Source organism: Vanellus vanellus (assembly GCF_965231255.1).
Source record: "Vanellus vanellus genome assembly, chromosome: 1".
NCBI lineage: Eukaryota > Metazoa > Chordata > Aves > Charadriiformes > Charadriidae > Vanellus > Vanellus vanellus.
This window is the reverse complement of record NC_138905.1, coordinates 146994901-147015499: the sequence shown is the minus strand read 5'-3', so window position 1 is coordinate 147015499 and position 20599 is coordinate 146994901. Positions and strand designations below refer to the sequence as shown.

The window sequence follows — 20599 nt, the reverse complement described above, 5'->3', positions numbered from 1 at the left end:
TAAGAATAAAGAGAACACAGGATAAGCAGCATTTAAAGAAGTCATAACATAGAGGCTCTAAGTCCGCTAGAATTCTGAAAGTATAAATGCAGGAATGATGGGAAATGTGCACTATTACCTTTTTCAATGCATCCAGTATAAAATATGACAGAGTACATGGTACCACCATTCTTAAAGTTGAGATGACTAGTGTCAGGTAAAAGGTTCCAACAACACCAAAAGGAACTTTCCAGCTCTGATAATTACCTTTCAAGCCTTCCAGCAGTTTGGGATATCGAACGTGCTCTTCTGTTCCATGCCCAAGTCTCTGATTGTCACCTTTTCCCCAGGTGTAGACCTGGCCATCTTTGGTTAAAGCAATAGAAAACTGACTCCCACACCGCACTTTCACAATGTCCAGATCTTGAAGTTTTTCTATCAACTTGGGAGTCTTGCAACCATCACTGCCTCCTCTTCCCAGTTTTCCATAATCTCCATCACCCCAAGACCACACCTGGCCTTTAATTTAAAGAGAAAGAAAACCAAAAATATTGCATTGCTTTTTCATGCAATGTAATGAAGTTATCTGGTTTGACAAGCAAGTTCTTAAAAATCCGAGATTCTATAATAAGCACAATTTTCAAATTTTAATTTAAGAATAGCAAATTTGAATTAATTCCTAATAGTTCATGAAAGTAAACAAGAGAAAGATTTGAGAAGTTTCCATGCTGATAAAACTAAACATAAAAAGTGTAACACATAACATGCACTGAAAATTCAGTGTACAGAAAGCACATCTTAAAAACATATTAAGTATAGGATCTACTGTGAATCAAGCCTGTAGTATGATCTTTAGTTAAAAACTTCTTTATAATAAAGTGTTCTTATTAATAAGAACTTGCAAAATCTTTTTCCACATCCAATTACCAAATTGTCTGTGAAACACGTTTTCTTAATTTTCAGTTCTTGTCATTCAACCATTTCACAAAATTAAATTAAAAGTGCTATTGTCTATCATGTTCATTTGAAATACACTGCTAAATCTAACCCTTCATGTAGGAACTCAGAAATAGTCAAGTCATTCTGCATCAAATAAAATTATGGTTCGACAATAGTAAACCCATGTATGACCAAAAAGAAAGTCTTGTTTTACACTCTAATGCATTTATGTTCCCTACTTGCCTAAGCTAGTGTCTAAGGTATTCTGATAAGCAATGGAAGCAAGCAAGAACGAGACCAAGAGAAAAAAAAAAAATAAATCCAGGTTTCCATTTCCATTGGATGACCAAACCTTTCAACTTTTAAACACTGCATGTCACCACAGCCAGCTATATAAAGAATAACTAGCTTCCAAGAGCTATCTGCTTCCTAAGGGATGACTTTGGGGCTTAACTTCACACAGTGAAATTCAGGTTTTGAATCTGTCTCGCCCTAGGCACCTTGCTCAGGGATACTGGGAAGTAGGATTCCAATACATCCTCTCTTTGACACTTCCCACAGATTAACAAAGACAACTGTCCTACTCAAAATTCTGGCTGTTGTGACAACATGAACTACTTGCACTTACATAACAACGCATAAAATTTAGATGTGTATGTACATATATGTAATATTTTGTGTGCATATTATACATTTACATGGGTATTTCAATATATATAACATAAATAGGAATATATATTTGCATATTCATAATGAATATATTGCATATTTATGCATGGGAATATACCTGCACACATTATATGTAAGAATGTATAAATGCACATATGTATTTCCCCAAAAGGAATTTCAGCTTCAAATTCTTACAGAATTCAAGCTACTAGAAATAAGCATAATGTCTGTAGCATAAATATCTTCAGAATGGAAAGAAGAAAAGGTAAGGTTACTTAAAGTGTTAAGTAAAAGTGTTAAAAGTTACATTTTGCTACTAACCATTTTCAGTAACTGCAAGAGTCTGAGCATCTCCACTTCCACAGGCCACATCAATAACTTTGAGTCCTTTCAGCCCTGTAACCAGCATCGGGATGGTCTGATCTTCACTAGAACCTTCAAAACAAAGTAGGTCTGTGAGAAGCAAAACCAAGAAGGTCCGGTAGGTTCTTTTGGTTTGTTTTGGGTTTTTTTGGTTGCTTTTGGGCGTTTTGTTTTGTGGGGGTTGGGGGATGTTGGTTTGGTTTTGTTCTCAGATTTCAGCATCATGACTAAGCTCCCATATGGTTTCCTAGGTATCTAATATGGATTTAACCCATGAGATAGTCTTTGCTTCACAAGTAAGAGAACAATGTAGATTTTTCTTCTCCATCCAACTGCTTATTTTCACAGAACTCCTACAAATTTAGCAGTTTTAAGACAATTCTTCCCATAATTATTTCAATTCATGTGAACCCACATTATCAGCTTTAGGTAAGTTGGATAAAATGGATCATTTGAAACAGGCACTAAACAAATCTTTGACAAACAACTTACTTCAAGATATCAAGTAACATACCATGACCAAGCCTGCCATAATTTCCTCGTCCCCATGTATACAGCTCTCCTTCAGCAGTAATGGCTGCACTATAGGTGCTTCCACATGCAATATGAATAACATGTTTCCCAGCTTGCTTTCCAGATAAAGCAGATATCATCTTCGGTTCCTCCAGAGGGCTATTTAAAGAGAAGGTGATATATTTCACAAAAGGTGATCTGATGAGTAGACAATAAAAGGTGTGACACACTTGTTAGAAAACAATTGCTGCAATTTTACCTGCAACCCTTACCATTAGTCTGAAGTATCAAGACATAAATAGAGCTATGAGCCAAAAATTAAGTCCAGATTGTTCAACAAAATACAAACCACTGAAAGAATGTCTTTGATTTCTATTTTCCATTAAATTAATGCAGTGTTTTTAAAAATATTAGCTGACTATAAAATATTATCTTTAATTGCTATATCTATACCATTAATTTCATGAAACTGGTAACCCTTGAGTAGTAACTGCCTTGCTTTATAAGGAACTCAGCACTAGAGGAAGACAATTAAAATCTCCACAATATATTGACGTACATCCTCTACAGGATATCTCTGTAGAAGACTGCTCCTACACAAAAGCAAGACGCTAACGTTATTGTTTAACACAGGGGGAAAAAGGAATGATATATGCAACATGACTGCATAGGAAATTATGACCCCCACCCTGGACATCCAAGTCAATGCTCCTAGAGAAAATGTGTTGTGGATTCATAAAACCATGAATAAAAAGCCTAACAAGAGTGCAACCACTACTACACCCTCTGCCTACAAGTATTTCAGAAAGTAGCATTAATACAGAACTGGGCATATTACAGGCAGAGGAAACATGCAGGGAGAATGCAATTTCTGTTCAATAACAGAGATGAATGTCAAATGCTGAATGTGCTTGTATACACGACTAAATAGTTTTCACTACAAATTCAGAACATTGGCAAATAAACGTTATGATTGGTTTTATTACATACACTGTATCCCCATGGCCTAGTCTTCCACCATCTCCACAACCCCAAGAGAAAACTTCACCATTTGCTGACAAAGCAAGATAGTGATGCCCATCTGAATGTGCTGCTATCTTCACAATATTTCTGGAAGCTAGACTCTGCACCAGCTGTGGTCCCTGTGAACCAAACAAAAGAAATACAAAAACTGCTGACATTTTCCATCACTTGCCTATATACAGAATAACTAAATACAGTTTTCCTAACACTTTATCAAAACTGTGAACTCAAATTAATGAAGTGAAGGTATAAAGAAAAAAGGTCAAATCTCCTATGTGAGTCTGGCAAAAACAATGCTCTTAAGTTATTTTGTTCTGATCCTTAGAAGGTCTTTACTATACATGAAAACATCGTTTATCTTAATCTTACAAGCACTGGTAGTGACAAATGTTTCTGGTACAGTACAGTTTTGTTTGAGAAACTACACAGTTTGGACACACTGTTACATCACTGAAGTAGAATCTATTTTGTATCTGTCAATTTCTACAGTTTTCACTAAGGCCAGCATACCAATGAAAGCTGCTAACGTTGTGTTTATAACCTCTACCCTGACAGAAATTACAGAAACCAGATGCATTTCATCAAATCAATACATGATATAAAAAACACTATTTCTGAAAGTCCAAAAATAACAGCACAGAAGCTCACAACATTCAGCATGTCTCCATCTACTCTTCCAAGGTACTGTAAATAGTTAAAGGAGCAGACTTATGCTCTGAAGTAATACAGAAGACAAGATGTTTTTAAAAGCATGTAAACAAACTCTCACCAGAGTATCGCTGTTGTATGCTTGCGTATAAACTCGTCCGTTCCTAGATAATATCAGAAAACGTTTCTCTGCGCAGGCAACCTGTACAACGCCAAGATTGGCAAGTCCTTCACATTGAATTGGACCACTCACATTAGCATAATATTTCCAACCTATTAAACCCCAAGCAATGACCTCTTGCAGAGATCCCTAGAAAATAAGAAATTATATAAGTAGTAATTTTGAAATATGCAACTTAATAAAATGCATAGAGCAGATTATTTTTTAAACCTTTATATGCCAAATACACTCAAATTTGTGACTCACTACTGCCAGCAGTCAAAGCTTACCTATTAGAAGATATCAAAAAATAAAGACTTGCAAGCATCATATTCAGTTCAGTCTGCTATGGAATAGGCTATAAATATCTACAGTAAGTGTTCAGAGACGTTGGGACGTTGAACTTTTTTTTTTACTTTTTTATTTTCTAAATACATCAGACACCCAACATTCATAAAGTCTGGTCTCGAGCATTTACTCTGATAAAAACAGGGAACGGCTCAAAATATGGCAGAATTAGCCATAGTGTTGCGATAAGAATGGTTCACAAACTATAGATTTGTACTCCAAGGCTGATGGAAAGAGCGCTGATGTAATAAAAGACACCAAAGTAAGACAAATTTAGGCAATTCAAGGTTACCTTGTGAAAATCAAAAAGAAATTTGAAGAATCTTAGGAGCTTTTTTCCTTCCAAACTGAAAATCAGTTACACTTTTAGGAAAAACATCTTACTTAACTCAGTGTTGCAAACAGTTACCTTATGAGATGTAGGAGAGCTACACTGTGGAGGCATACATGGGGTGGCCAGACGATCTAAATGGGCCATGATCACTACAGCTGTTTGTCTCAGATCAATTGCTAGCTCATTGTCCTGTGGTAAAGTCAGATACCTTAGAAAACTTTCATTTGGACTCAGAGGGTAAGTCAGGAGCTAGAAAAGAAAAAAAGGCAGTCAGAAGAATATTCAAGGTATTTCTATGCCACTACACGTACAGAATCACAATACATCTTAGACATGCTGAGTACCTGCACAAGTTTAAGAGAAACAAAATTAACTCTGCACATCCTTTTTCTTACAGTAGAGGAAAATTCCAAAAACACACGTTGAGAAAATATAGTCAGATTATGAACATAATAGAAAGTTACAAGCATAATAAAACTGATTTACTATGTTTTATCAACCTAAATAATATTCACTAAGAGTCATAGCTGAATTAAATTCAAACACAACTAAATAAAACCAATCTAAATATGCAGAAAACTTAACTGGCCACATATCTAAGTTAATTATCACAAAAGCATTAACTCTGGAACACAATGCTTACCTCTAACCATACTATGACATTCCTCCTCCTACCTCAAGAAACTCAAATGTATGCGTGAAAACCAAACAACGGCAGTGTATATACATCTTACAATGGAAAACACTACTGCCAAAGTAAATCTAAATTTTGTTTGGATAAATTCATCATTTTAGCCAGCCAAATGAAATTTGATACCAACATAATGCCCCTTTCAAATAATCCAAGGGTAAGTACCTGAATTTCTTCGTCAGTATTGGGCACATCTTTATTACATATTATACTCTGAAATCTTTGAAGCAAAGGTAGAAGGGGTGCACTTGTTCCCTGTGCAGATCGCTCATTATCCGTTTCTCTTGTTCCATTATCCCAAAGCTGAAGCAACAACATAACTGCAGATAACATTTGGCTGAAAGAGGAAGTTTACATCTATTAATAAGCATTCCTAAAAACATTATTTTAGGTTATTCATACAATTCACTTTCTACATTTTGAAGTTTAGCAATATCAGATGTCATGGCTTTCCATTTTAAACGGATTATCCAAATATCAAATAGATTTTGCAATCTAGTTAACATAAGAGCTTGATCGCCACTGTATTACAGAAAAGTTTCACATGCTTTGAACCACAATTATTACATTAAACCCAGACCCATGAAAACTGAAGACAGGCAATGCTCAGGCCATTCCAACACACATTGACAGTTAAAAATCAGAGTGCTTGTGCTTCTCACCTTAGAGTACCCCTCTGCACTGCCAGTTCTAGCAATATGGCAAGTGCCAAGTGCTGGTCTTGTAATGGAATGTTTCCTGGCCCTTTGGTACTGGGAGCTCCATGCACATCTCTATTTAAGAGTCAAACAATATACATTAACTAACAAATAATTGAAAACAATACGTATTTGCTTACCAAAAGCATCTACAACACACTAAGAACCGCTAAACTTACAGAAAAATATAAAATTGGTGATGAAAGCAACTGAGAAGGAAAGCTGACACATTCCACGCAAGAGTGGCAGCTAGGCTTTAGAATTGCCCCAAGCTTCACTATCTACTCTATAGCTCTATTAAATATGCTAAGAACATGAAACATTTTTTTCACAGGTGAAATTCAAATATTCTTGATAATATTCATCATAAGGATCCAATTCCAGTACTCAAAAGACAATTAATTTCTGGTAATAATTGTAAAAGTTATCTCTTAAGCCTTCTTAAATAACAGGGAAAAGCAGGAGAGTGCTCCAAGTTCAATATGAGTGTATTTTCCCTCATAATGCACAGAATTCTGCATTATTTTACTATATCAGAAAGGTACAATTAAGTGTACACATATGTTGTACTACCAAAGCACTCTTCATGCTTGCGGAAATCATGCTTGACCAATCTGACAGCCTTCTATGATGGCACAACTGGCTGGGTGGATGAGGGGAGAGCAGTGGACATCATCTACCTTGACTTCAGCAAGGCTTTTGACACTGTCTCCCATAACATCCTCATAGGTAAGCCTAGGAAGTGTGGGTTAGAGGAGTAAGACAGTGAGGTGGACTGAGAGCTGGCTGAATGGCAGAGCTCAAAGGGTTGTGATCAGTGGTGCAAAGTCCAGCTGGAGGTCTGTAACTTGCGGTATTCCCCAGAGGTCCATACCGGGCCCAGACTTGTTCAATATATTCATGAAAGACCTGGATGAGGGGACAGAGCGTACCCTCAGCAAGTTTGCTGATGACACAAAACTGGGAGGAGTGGCTGACACACCAGAAGGCTGTGCTGCCATACAGCAAAACCTGGACAGGCTGGAGAGTGTTGGGTGGAGAGGAACCTAATGAAATTCAATAAAGGCAAGTGTACAGTACTGCACCTGGGAGGAATAACCCCATACACCAGTACAGGTTAGGAGTTGACCTGCTGGAAAGCAGCTCTGCAGGAAGAGACCTGGGAGTCCTGGTGGACAACAAGTTGCCCATGAGCCAGCAATGTGCCCTTGTGACCAAGGCGGCCAGTGGTCTCCTGAGGTGCATTAAAAAAGTGTGGCCAGAAGGTCGAGGGAGGTCATCCTCCCCCTCTACTCTGCCCTGGTGAGGCCACATCTGGAGTACTGTGTCCAGTTCAGGAGGGCTATAAAGATGATCAAGGGAGTGGAGCACCTCTCTTATGACAAAAGGCTGAGAGACCTGGGTCTGTTTAGCCTGAAGAAGACTGAGAGGGGATCTTATCAATGCTTATAAATATCTAAAGGGTGGGTGTCAAGAGGATGAGGCCAGACTCTTTTCAGTGGTGCCCAGCAACAGGACAAGGGGCAATGCGCACAAACTGGAACACAGGAAATTCCTTCTCAACATGAGGAAAAAATTCTTTACTTTGAGGGTGACAGAGCACTGGAACAGGCTGCCCAGAGAGCCTGTAGAGTCTCCTTCTCTGGAGATATTCAAAACCTGCCTGGATGCATTGCTGTCCAACCTGCTGCAGGTGAACCTGCTTTGGCAGTGGGGTTGGACTAGATGGTCTTCAAAGGTCCCTTCCAAGCCCTACCGTTCTGTGATTCTGTGATTCACGTGGATACAGTTTACATCAGTGAAACACTATTTTCCAGATAAGTCTACACGCAGTGATTCACAATACTCAAACTCAGATTTTTCTTAAACAGTTAAAGGAATTAGATCATATTTAGAGTGTCATTTAAACAGTTCATATATCTTTTGCTCAGTTGTATAACAAAATTAGAAAAGGAAAGCAATCATTTTAATTTTCCCATAAACTATTCTGTTTATCAGCTGCTAAGAGATGCAAGTTTGCCATTTAACAGCTACTTCAGCAATGCTCAAAAAAAGAAACTTACCCAGTCACAACAGACCTTAGGAATTTAGTAGCTCTTTCCACTACTTCCAGCCATACAGAAGATACAGTCCCTTCATCAAAAAGGGATGCCTCTGGCAGAGCTCGTAGTGCATCAAGTGATTCCTGTAACAATTCACTGCACAGGTCTGCATCTTCACCTAAGAACACAGTAATACTAGTTACACTCCCATCTTTACAAAATTTATACAAATTTTTGTATACAATTTTTTGTGGATTTTTTTTTTTAACCTCAAGCTTACAAGTTACTTAATAATACGTACAAAGTTCTCAATGTTCACATGAACATTTTGACTGCAAGACTTCTGAATAACTATTTGCTTCAAAAAAATACATTCAGAAAGGTGGCAATTCTTAAAGAAGCTCATCCCACTGTGCATTTGCTGAGGGAATCAGAAGAACTACTAGGGCTGGCTGGACAAAGAGTGAACCAAACAGCTCCCATCTGAACAAACAGTGCAGACCAAGACAAACAGGTAAGTTAAGGTGACACAGATGACAATTCTGCCAACCTCTAAAAATTTGACAATCGCTGACAAGTATACAAACTAAACACAAGTTTCACGCTACTGCTCCAAACTCCTTTTCTAAGCTGCTACTATCATGTAGTAATACAGTGGATCAACCCTGTCTGAAGAATAAATCTAACTTTTCTGAAACCTGGCATTAAAAATATGTTCTCTTCATGAAATCCCAATTTGCTTTCCTAAGCATTAAAGTATCCCAGCACAACATAGTATTGGTACTGGCTTGTGTGGCTTCAATCAGCAACAGTATTGTTGGGCATATTACCACACAAACATAAAACACAATTATGCAAATCTAACATTTAGAAATGTATAGTTCTATGCAAATATTTAATACACACACACTCTAATGAATCATCTGTCTTCTAACGAAAAATATGTAATACACTACAGAACAGACCTACCTGACCTCCAGGCTCTACGAAGGAACGCAAACGCAAATGAAAGTGCTGCTCGGGATCCGACTCGTGCAAGTCCTTCTACACCTTTGCCTACAGGTCTTGGGCTAAATAAAATTATATAAATTGTATTGAGACAATGTATATATAATAATTGTGTATATTTATATTACTATTTGTATGACTTGAATATTCAACTACTTTATAATTTAGCTAAACACATGCATCTATAATTACACAATTTTTATTTGTAAAGAACTGTAATTGCCTCTTGAGAATGAAGGGGATCAACATCAAAATGTCAACAACAAAAATTTGAATTCAATGCTTCAAAGAACAACTAACTCAACCCCCAACATCAAAAAGCTTCACAGAGAAAAAATAAACTAGACCGGTATAACTGACTGCCATCAGAAAGTCACCTATGGTTACCCAGAGTGAAATTATAATGGTGTATTCAAAATACACAGATTTAAGATACTTCATGTACCCGTTATTTCTAGGAAATTTATACTTCTACTTAATTTGGACTGCATAAAGTAAGCTTACAGGCTATTTTTTTTTTAACAAATATTCAATTACTGATAATTATTTCTGTTAATTTTGTCATTTCTTATCTTTCCATTCAAGTGTCAATGTTATGAATCTTCCTTTACAGCTTCTGTATTGGTGTGCATAAGGAAGAGAGACAGCTTGAACTCATATTAATATCCACTGGTCTTGTATACACTTGTGTTAACTTTTCTTTTTATGCAGTCACATTAATTTAAGTAAGCTTTCCTTTACTTTCCTTAAGTACTCCTGTACTTAATGACAGGAGATTCCCTACTGCTTTCTCTCAAAAATACACCAACAATTCTGTTCTCTTTTTAATCTTACATCAAAAGAAAATGAACTGCTTACAACTTTTTCAAAAGAGAAAAGACTTAAACTGGCATTTTTAGCAATCTGATAACTTAAATATACCAGTGTTCTTTTTAATCAGAACTAAAAAAAAATAAAATTAAATCAGAGAACAGACTATTCAGAGAAAGATATCATTGTCAGAACTCCAATCCCATAATAACTAGTCATGATATCTACTTACTGTCTCATTTCATTTCTGAAGCTAGAAACAACCTAACATAAACATTTCCCTGGCTGAATGCTTGTTCTGTCAGACAGCAACTTTGTTCAGCTACTGAATAGCTTCTTTAATGCCTCATCTGATATCTTATTGACCTAAAAATAGAAAAATCTATCTAGACATGGAAAGTAATCGGACAATTTCTTATTCAGTTAGTTCTCTGGAAACAGTTTCATAAAAAAAATGTACCATTACAGCATTTCTCATCCAACTAAAGAAAACTGTTCAACTTTTATGTATTTGTTTTTTAAAAAAATTATGTGCCTTAACTGAGCGAATATTGAAAAAAAAATATATTAACATTATTAGAACTATGTAACCTCCACCAGCATCACTTCTGAAATAGGCTCCTCCATACTTTCTAGCTGAGTAGAACAATAGGAATATCTCAACAAAAGTATATTTATAGCTCAAAGAATATCTGCAGCAATGTGTTACAATAAAAACCCATCAGTATGAACAGAGACACTGTAAGCAAGCATCAGCCAAGGAGGAAAACTGCATGGCAGGTAACACCACGTAAAATCATCTCAAGAAATAAGATGAGTTTCTTTACTGCTGATGTTTCATGGAAAGGAAGAAATCACGTTAAGCTCTAACACACATGCTGATAACCTTTCTATGACTTTCCTAATGCATTAACTTGTTCACGCGTGTGTCATTACCTTTTCTTATCCACAGTAGGCAGAGGAATACTACTGCTTTTCCACTTAACTTTGACATTCTCCTGAAGAACTGTTCTGTTCAATGCAATGAAATATCGTTCCAGGATAACTAGCCTCTGCTTTAGCCTCATAGCTGAAAGAGCTGTTGTAGCAGTTTGTGTGGCCAGAGTTTGCTGTTCCTTCACTAGTACTTGAAGGCACTCCTTCAATTCATTCACATCTGAGAATCAGAGAAAAATATAATTTTATGGGTGTTTCTTTGTTATATACAGTATCAAGAAAAATCAAGACAGATTGAAAACTGTGAACTGACCAGAAGTCTGAACCTCAAAACGCAGTGAAACTCCCTGTTTCCATATTTAATGCACACATTTCTAATCCACAATATTACATAATCACAATCATACTTAACAGGTGTTTAGACAAAGGGTTATTATCAAAACTAGTCTTGTGTGAACACATCTGAACCTTCATATTTCACGTCTGAAACTAAACTGTCATAGGAAATATTTACGCTTTTCAAAAAAACAAGTTAGAAAGCAAATTCTTATCATCATCAGACCTCTGACTTCTCTTAAGTGCAGGCAACAACCTTGCAAGTCCCCACAAGGATATGCTTTTATTTTGCACTGAGACACACTATCTTAAGTTTCTCAGAAGTTATAAAACTACTCTCAGAAGCCCTAGGATCACTGCCAAGAGCTGCTAAGCTTCTGAAACAAATAATGTTAGAAATTTAAGATGCTTGAAAATACTAGTAGCAAATAAAAGATCTGACTTACGTACCAACACTAGAGAATTAATTATTCACTAACCAGAAAAAGCAGTCAACAGCCCAAAGTCCTAGTAATCTAATAACAGATGGTAACAAGTACAGCATCAGAAAAAAAAAAAAAAAAAAAAAAAAAAAAAGAGAAAATTGTGTATTTTTACATTCTCTTGTCATTCCCAGAAATAACATCAACAAAGTGCATTCTCAGAAGGGTTCTTTACTGTCTCCTTATTAACAGTCCGATCACTGGGCCAGCCCACTCTGCATTGCACTGAATTACTGTGCTCGTCCTTAAGCCAACCACATTTGTTGCCTGATTGCTACACAAAAGTACCTTTGTTTTAACTGATGCCTAACTAAAGGGTATGAAAAAAAAAAAAAAAACCACATATATCTGCATATACGTAACAGTCTTCGCAAGAAGATGGGCACAACTTTAAAAAAAAAAAAAAAAATCAACCAAAACACAAAACCAACACATTTTTTTGGAATAGCTGCCTCCAAGCTACAGAAATTTAGACACACTTACGGCAGTCTTTAGAGTTGAAAATTGTATCTAATGAGGCATAACTTTTTTTGTAACTGTATAAAGTATTTCAAAGTTTTGCCCCCATTCTGCAACGTATCTTTGCATACCCAGCAGAGAATTGAAGTGGCCTTCTCTGCCCCCGGATCACATTGCACAGTCACTTATGGTTTGTTGTCAGCCATCACCCCAGCCTGTTTTCAACATTGCTACTCACATTTCACCATTTCATGTGTTAGATTCCTTTCTCTGAGGCAATCTACATCTTTCCACCTGACTATGAGGAACAACTGATTTTTTCAACAATAGATTAAAAAGTGTTCCTTGCAGTCTAGACCTTAAAAAAATAGACTAAAAGCAATAGCAGCTATTATACACATTCATACCTTGACTCAAACAAGAAATACGACAAAACCAACAGGAAGTATGACAAAAAAGCCACACTGCCCTTAATATTAGCCCTACAAAATTCCCCAAAGAACTCTATATCACAGTGGAGCACCATCAAGTTACATACAAATAGCTACTTGAGATCACAATGTAAAGTAACACATAAATAAAACAAATGCCTGTCAAAGGCACGTTTGATTTGTTTGGTTTGGCTTTTGTAATGTCCCTTAACATTATGGCTATATAGAAGTTTACTCGGAAGGCTTAATATGAAGCAAAAACATATCTGACTGTAGTTGTCAGTTAACAAAATATTCTGCACCAAAGTAAAATCTACAAAACATAAACTACTTGTTCTGAGATTGCTGCTGTTATCCTAGGTGTGCCTTAACCTTTATTTTGTAAGCAAAAATACAAACAAACATTTTGCAGCACATAGCTTCTGCACTTCAGACTATCTTAACAGAGCATGGTCAATACTGACATGACAGTTTCATGATCCCTCTAAACAAACCATCAGAAGAGATAAAAATCAGGGGGTTTTTTCTTCCCTTCCTGAACACTAAACCCCTATCAACCTGTAAATACCACCAGGATACAACAATGAAGTAAGAAATGACCATAGTCTCCACTTCATAAAGAGGCTTTTCTTAACATTGTTCTTTTTTGGCAACTGATTTCATTCTGCAGATTTATTCCCCACATTATGGTCTCATGTATCTATAGGAAAAATAAAGAAATAGTCAATGAAGAAAAAACAAGGCACTTGAATTAGCAATTATGTTTGGGGAAGACAGAGTCTGTGTTTGGTGCTACAGAAATCAAGCACTAGGTGCCAGACTCAGCAGTCTATAAAGTAATACAGAGCTATGGCATTCATCATTCCTTCCTGGCTGGCAAGTTATCTAAATGTGGACACACTCTAAAATTACTTCTGAGAGCTGAAGAATTAGATGAAAAAGCCCTTCATTTCAAAACAGCAGGCATAGTAAACATATATCGTGGGCAATACTGGAAATAAACACTTAGGACAGGCAGAGATCACCTCCAGCAATTATTTTACAAGGAAGTTTCCCTAGAAGTCTACAACTGCATAACTTTCAAACCACTTTCGATCAACCATAGTACTGCTGTTATCAGCATACCAGCCATTCTGACGCAATAGGTGACAGACACTACTGTATGAACTCTAAACGCATAGAAAACCAAATCCTATGGAAGCACATGCAATGTACGCACATCAAGACGTACCAGTTTTAAAGCTGGCCTTTATATTATATACACACGATATTGTGTCTGTGCAGAAAAAAAGTAGTTTCATATCAGCCCCTATGAAATTAATTCCTAATGGTTCAGCGATACAGGGTAGCCTGTAAGATACTCAACATTCTACTCAATGACCTGATAGGACAACTGGCTCGTTTGAAAAAAGCAAACAAACAAACAAACAAAAAAAAAAAACAAAAAAAAAACCAAAACCCACACCACAACAAAACAACCCCACATTACTGTAGGTTTTTAAATGAGTCAAAGGTTCAATTCTGTTTTAATACAAAAACAGTCCATAGTTCCATGGACTATGCAATGTTTCACAAAAGAAAACCTCACAATAGCACTTTCTAAAGTAAGGGATTTTAAAAGAAAGTTATTTTGCTTACCTGCTGATGAAGTCAACAAATAAAACAAAGTTAAATTAAGACAATACAAAAGCTAGAAAAGGAATCAACTAGAATTCTGTCTTCACTTCTTATGAAGAAAAAGGGATAGAAAGGATTCAATTTTCAAGTGATTAGCACTAAAAATCAGTCTTTATTTTCAGAAACTAGTAATATGAAGAAATGTTCAATTATAATATACTATTTTCAAATATTTAAACATTGTACGCAAAAATATTTTTTTCTAATGGAAAATATGATTTAGCCTCACCAAGATTCAAACCACATAAAAATAACCTACATGAAGCATAAAGTTAAGTTCACTGAATTTAGTCGTAAATTATTTTCTTTCCCCCTTCTTACCTTGCCTTCACAATCTAGAATGGCTACAATTTTAGCAAGGCTTTCTACCAAAATTAAATAATTCCACTATTAAATATTTTGTACGCACTTCTTTAGTATTTCAAGAATGCAAAATAAAGTTCATATGCAAAGTGTGGTATAGGCCAGAACAGGTTATAGTAGTCCTGTAACTCAAACATCTCAATATTGAACCAAGGACTGTCATTTTATTAAAAGTAACACTGTTTTTAAGTTAGATACATCTACACGCTTCCTCACTTTAAATCTTCTCCTATTCCATAAGTAAATTTATGTTTAGAAAAATTCAGTTCATCTTTAGAAAGTTCTAAATATATCTGGGAATCAACCCAGTGAAATTGATTTCATATAAACCCTCAAGTCTGAAACAACACCAATGAACTAAATAGACTAATGAGAGAATAGCTTATTAATAGTAACGATTCAGATTTCATTTGAGAAGGTTACAGGGAACTCTTTAAACAAAACTGTTCATATGCCACTACGCCAGCCCTTGATGCGAACCATCCCTTGTTATGCTTTTCTTTGTCAGTTATTTTATGAAGGGTGGAGAGGCGTTTACCTAATCAGTACCAACAATGTAAGAGTTAAAGCCATACCATACAAGTTTAAATTCTCAAGCTACCACTAGCAGAACACTTGTTAACTGACAACTATAATCAGACATGTTTCTGGCTGCAGTGAAGATCGGTAAGGGTTTTACCATCTTCTGTTAAAATTTATCACATCCCTCCCTCCCTTCAGCAACTAACAAAACTATGTGTCTTCACTTCTTAATTCCTCCTGCCAGAAGTTCTCTGGATTAGAACAGAAAACACCGGTAGTGTTTAACCCAGATCATTTGACAGAACAGAGTTAAGAAGCAACACGTTAATTAGGTATGCCAGCAAAACTAGGGGGCCAAAACAAGGAGCAGAAGACAGTAACATCTTCAACCATCTCAGCCACAGCCAAGACGCTAATCTGACATGAGTCTAAGACAGGCAGCCTGTCCAAAGCCATGTTTAATCCTGTTTTAGCACCTTAAAAAACAAAAATAATTAACATACTGAATGGCTTCTTAACACTTATTTCATTAGCTCTGCAGGGAAAAATCAAAGGCTTCTAACTGGTAAATTAAGGACCTTAAAAATGCAAATATAAAACTGAAAAGTTTCAAGGACTTTGGCTGAGTCACAAGCTTTAGTAAAGGCAAATACAGATGTTAAAGCACGGAGAGATTTCAGACCTAAAAACTCAAAACGTGTTTCAAACAGAATTTGGCAAAAAACTACTGTTATAATGAGCACACACTCCTATCAGCAGCAGAACTAATGTGCTCTGATTTCCTGGAGATTTTTAGATTTTGCTTCCTCTTTCGCCTTCCACTACATGGTATCTCTACTGGACAAAGAGCAGAGAGAGGATGCAGTTGGCTTGGCTTTACAGGCATCTAATGGCCCTGCAAACCATTGGCACAGAATGAGTGGATTCCAAAGTTAGAGGGAAAGACGAAAATGCAATCACATACACATAATTTCCTCCAGAAGCAAAGCTAAATAGGCTCCCAAAATTATTTTATACCAACAAAGAATGTAATTCCTAAAGGGCGTTTAGCTTTTAGCTTACTTCTGTCTGCTCTGCTATTCAAAAGATGACCATCAGCAGACCTCACTTTATTAGTATTCAGCAGGAGAAATAATTAATAGTTGCATGCACATTCAGAACACATCTCATTATGTGGCTGGGTACTGAATTTTCGAAGTTTTATATTGTGAGAAGAACTTGTTTAAATTGAAGCTCAAATATGCACAGAACAAAGTAGCAAGAACTGAGCCTTGTGTGTGTGTAAAAATATACGCACACATGCACATACACCTTAAGAGCATAAACAGCAAGACAACAGCTAGACAACAGCTTTCAAGCTGGGGGGGAGGGGGTGGGGACAACGACACATGGACGGACATGGACACCAGGGGAAAAGATGAGTTCAAATCTGTTCCAAGTGGCAAGAAAGTACAAGAAAAAACAGGGATGAAGGAGTTCTGAGAAGAAAAATGTAGAACAGAGGAGGTCAAATTTTATCCTTTGACTGAACATTCATTTCTAAATCTGAAGTTAAAAGTACTGATCAAGAAATTTTATTAAAGGAGAAAATGTCCCTATAAAAGAGGTTAAAACCAGTTTTTTCAATGCTATGACTGCTTTTAATTACTTTTGTACACAGTACAAATTTAGATTTTATCATGTAACTAATAGCCCTTACAGAATGACAGTACTGCATGTCTCCTTCTCTCTCACAAAGCAAACACAGAAAGATTCTACTGCTGTTGGTGGTGACACTTATCTCAACAGTATCATATCTCACTGAACTCACATGGATCTTTTTAATCTGCCCCCTTAGGTATTGCCTCTAAAGCATTTCTTAGCATAATCAGGTATACTAACAACATCAAAAAACCAAGACGCCACACTGTCTGTAAACAAGCTCTCACTCATACAGCAGGAAACCCCAGAAGTGCTACGTCATGACACCAATTTAGCAGTGTAATAGTTTTAATTCACTGCTAATATAAAACAGATCTGACTACACAAGAAAATCATATGCCCGCTTCAACTGTACATTGCTTATTCATTTACGCATGTTTGCATTAAGATTATTTCCTCATTTAATCTTTTGTCCTACAGAGGAGACAGAACAGTAGCATTCCTACTGAAACTTCCAAGTAGAAAGTGGTGTTTTCCAGTCAGACAGTCACTCAGGTGAATTTAACGTAACTTTGTAAGTATGCAATATTTACTATCTTAAACTTAAGAAATTTAATCAGCTTACAGTGAATTTGAATCACAATTTATTTAGTGGTTTTTAAAGTTATTTTTAAACACATAGTTGTTGCACCGGTTGAGCTGTTTCTACTTTTTTTTTTTTTTTTTCCCAAGAAATAAGTTACCTGACCTCAAGTGGTATTAAATAAATACTCAACTATACCCACAGTCAAAGTGAGCTGGCCCTACAGTTTTAAGTTTTGAGAAAATTTAGCCAGTGCTTTTTCCCCAAGACAGGAAAAAAAAAAAAAAAAAAAAAACACACACAACCAACAAAACAAGAAACAGTACTCATCTTAAGCAAAAACCGCACTTTTGGATGTAAGTTGAAAATACTCAAATCTTTCAGATTTTATATCTACAAAGACATGGTGTATTGAAGGCATTTCTAAGCACCCAATAGTGATATATATTAAATGTTAAGGGTTACAACCCTTTACACTGTTAGAGATGCACCTAGAATGCGTCAAGGAATATGAACAAATAGACAGTATACACTTAGGAGCGACAACAGCAGCAAGTCCCACAGAAACCTGTGTAAATTTCTCTGCTGTTCCATACATGCATAAATTGTGTGGAAATTGAGACAAATATTTAGGTCATAGAGTCTGTTGGTACTACATTAGTAAAGATGAGAGCCAACTGCAACAATATGCAGGCAATTAAGTGAGAGAGCAATAAAACGGTAGATGTACACTGATGAGCAAGGGAAACAAAATCCCAGTTTTCGCTGTTAAAGGGGCTCCAAACAACCTTCCACTCACGAATGAGATCTTGGCGCTACAGCAGGGTAGATCCAAGACGACATTGGTCACAGCAGCCAGAAAAACAGGGTATCAAGGGAGACAGAACAGAAAAGAGGCCACAGAACATTAGGCCACTTCACGAAACCCATGAGGTACCACAGCTGAAGTTGTACGTACAGTTCCCAACCCACCTTCCCTGGCATAAAAATATCGGGGGAGGCAGGGACACAGAAACAAAACAAACCAAAAAACACAGAGGGAAGAACTAAGTGTTTGGAATAGGTTCTGTATGTAAAGAAGTTGCATGGAATAAGATCTTCAGTGAGGGAAAGATACAACTGGGGGGTGATTATGACAGAATTCTTAATACACAAAAACCCACCCCACCAGCATTGGTTGGATCAACCACTCACTGCCTCTTCCAGTATAAGAACAACAGGGCATTAGGTAAAAACAACAGATGCCAAAATCAAGTAATCAAGGACTAGGAGGACACAATATTCATGTGATAAACAGCTGAATTGCAAAACTCCTTGCAACATACAGCTGTGGATGCTAAAAGTTCAGAATGTTCAAAAGGGACTAGAGAAATTAATGAAAAAAATCAACATCAGAAATGTTAAAGCCTATTAAGTTATGCCATGCACACATATGCTCCAGCAAAATAAAGGGAGGTGGGGGGGAATCCAAACACACATTCATATTCCCCCATACCACCACCTCTGGTTCAAAGTCTATAGGCTACGGATAATGTATTAAAAACACAGAACCTAATCATTCACTTGGCTATTGCTATTTATGCTGTTGCAGTTAGGACACTGGACTAGACTGTCCTTTGGTTTGACTGAATATAGCCAATCTTATGTATATCATGACTAAGAAAAAGCAGCCTAAGAAAATTTAATACTGCTCTACTTTCTGTAGGTTTTGAACGACTGCTTCAAAGGGCTTCCTCTTTTTCTCCCCATACCCAGGGGTGAACACCTAGACTTCTCTAGAGATTATGCAATATGCTAAAAACCAAATGTTTTCAGAAAAGAAATCCGATGAAAGTAGTAAAACAAGGTTTTGCGGAAGAATCAGAAGAACTGGCCAATGAACACAAAACCTGGTAGGAATAGGATAGGGGGAAGATGTTTTAAAGAAGCACTCGGGTCAAAAATGAGGCAGGAATATTTCAACACACATCAGTTAAGAGCTGAACATGAAATGGATGAACACTAAGGTGCAAGAGAAGGAAAAGTACCTTAAAGTCAAATAATGACTTACCCATGTATTTACGACTATCTTACACATTTTTACAGTACTTGGCATAATAAGACCATTAAAAAAAAAATATGACCTCTTTGCCCTGTTCAGGCAGAGTAGTGATCTCAGCATAAATTAGAACTAAGAAAAGCATTTTGCTTCTCTGAACTTGTGCCAGGATGCCAAAACAAGGAGGGGGTCTGGGGAGGACAAAAAGTACTGCTCCTCGACACATTTTATGAACAGGTCTTTTTGTGTGCTCTCAATATTTCTCAGTCCTCATGGGGGAGGGATGTCACAAGGCCCACCGACCCGGATTAGCCTGGTGAAGTTCAATAGCATGATCTTCCACACTTCTTGGCAAAATAAGATTGTATTACAGCACTTCTAAAACATAGGCATACACTGTCTAATGTCTAGATACTATTTTCATAATGTAAGACTGTAAATCATTCAATTCAGTAGAAATAGTTCAGGGTATTAACCTGAAACACAGACTTTAAATGCCTCTTCAGTTCTTTTTGTAAAACAACTCCAATTTCACATCTCCACAAATTATACCTTACTCGTAAAGGAATATCAAACACAAATTAAAACATAGTAAGTCTTTAATTCTTACTTGATCAGCAACAATATATTTAAGAAACAATTCTCCTTTTCAAAAGTTCCTTCATGCTTTTGACAGGCAAATGTTCAAAGGTTCATTTTATTTTTATGAAGAATGACAGAAGAAAAGCTTCACTTCACTTCCACAAAGTATCAAAATTGAAATGATTCTCTGTATTTTATTTCAAAATTAATTACCAAGCCACAAAAACTAGGATAGCTCAGAAAGCAGCTGTTAGCTATATTTCTGACAAATACAAAACAAAGTTACCTACAATCATGAACAAAAGCCACCCGTAACACTTCTAT

At 36.5% G+C, this 20599-nt stretch overlaps 1 protein-coding gene across 3 annotated transcripts in view; it reads right to left on the bottom strand.

The window, feature by feature from the left end:
* HERC2 (HECT and RLD domain containing E3 ubiquitin protein ligase 2) overlaps positions 1-20599 on the bottom strand; it is a 120784-nt gene that overhangs the window by 78094 nt on the left and 22091 nt on the right. For 2 of the 3 annotated variants that reach the window (XM_082498301.1, XM_082498300.1), the window contains exons 1-3: positions 2465-2611; positions 1909-2022; positions 247-498 (exon numbers count right to left, since the gene is read on the bottom strand). In XM_082498301.1, coding sequence (XP_082354427.1) covers positions 247-498; positions 1909-2022; positions 2465-2603 — 505 coding nt within the window. In that variant the 5' untranslated portion in view covers positions 2604-2611. Of the gene's footprint in view, positions 1-246; positions 499-1908; positions 2023-2464; positions 2623-3453; positions 3606-4255; positions 4445-5051; positions 5226-5832; positions 6005-6329; positions 6441-8428; positions 8586-9376; positions 9478-11161; positions 11382-20599 lie in introns of those variants that run through there. The other variant, XM_082498302.1, reaches the window with a different exon arrangement.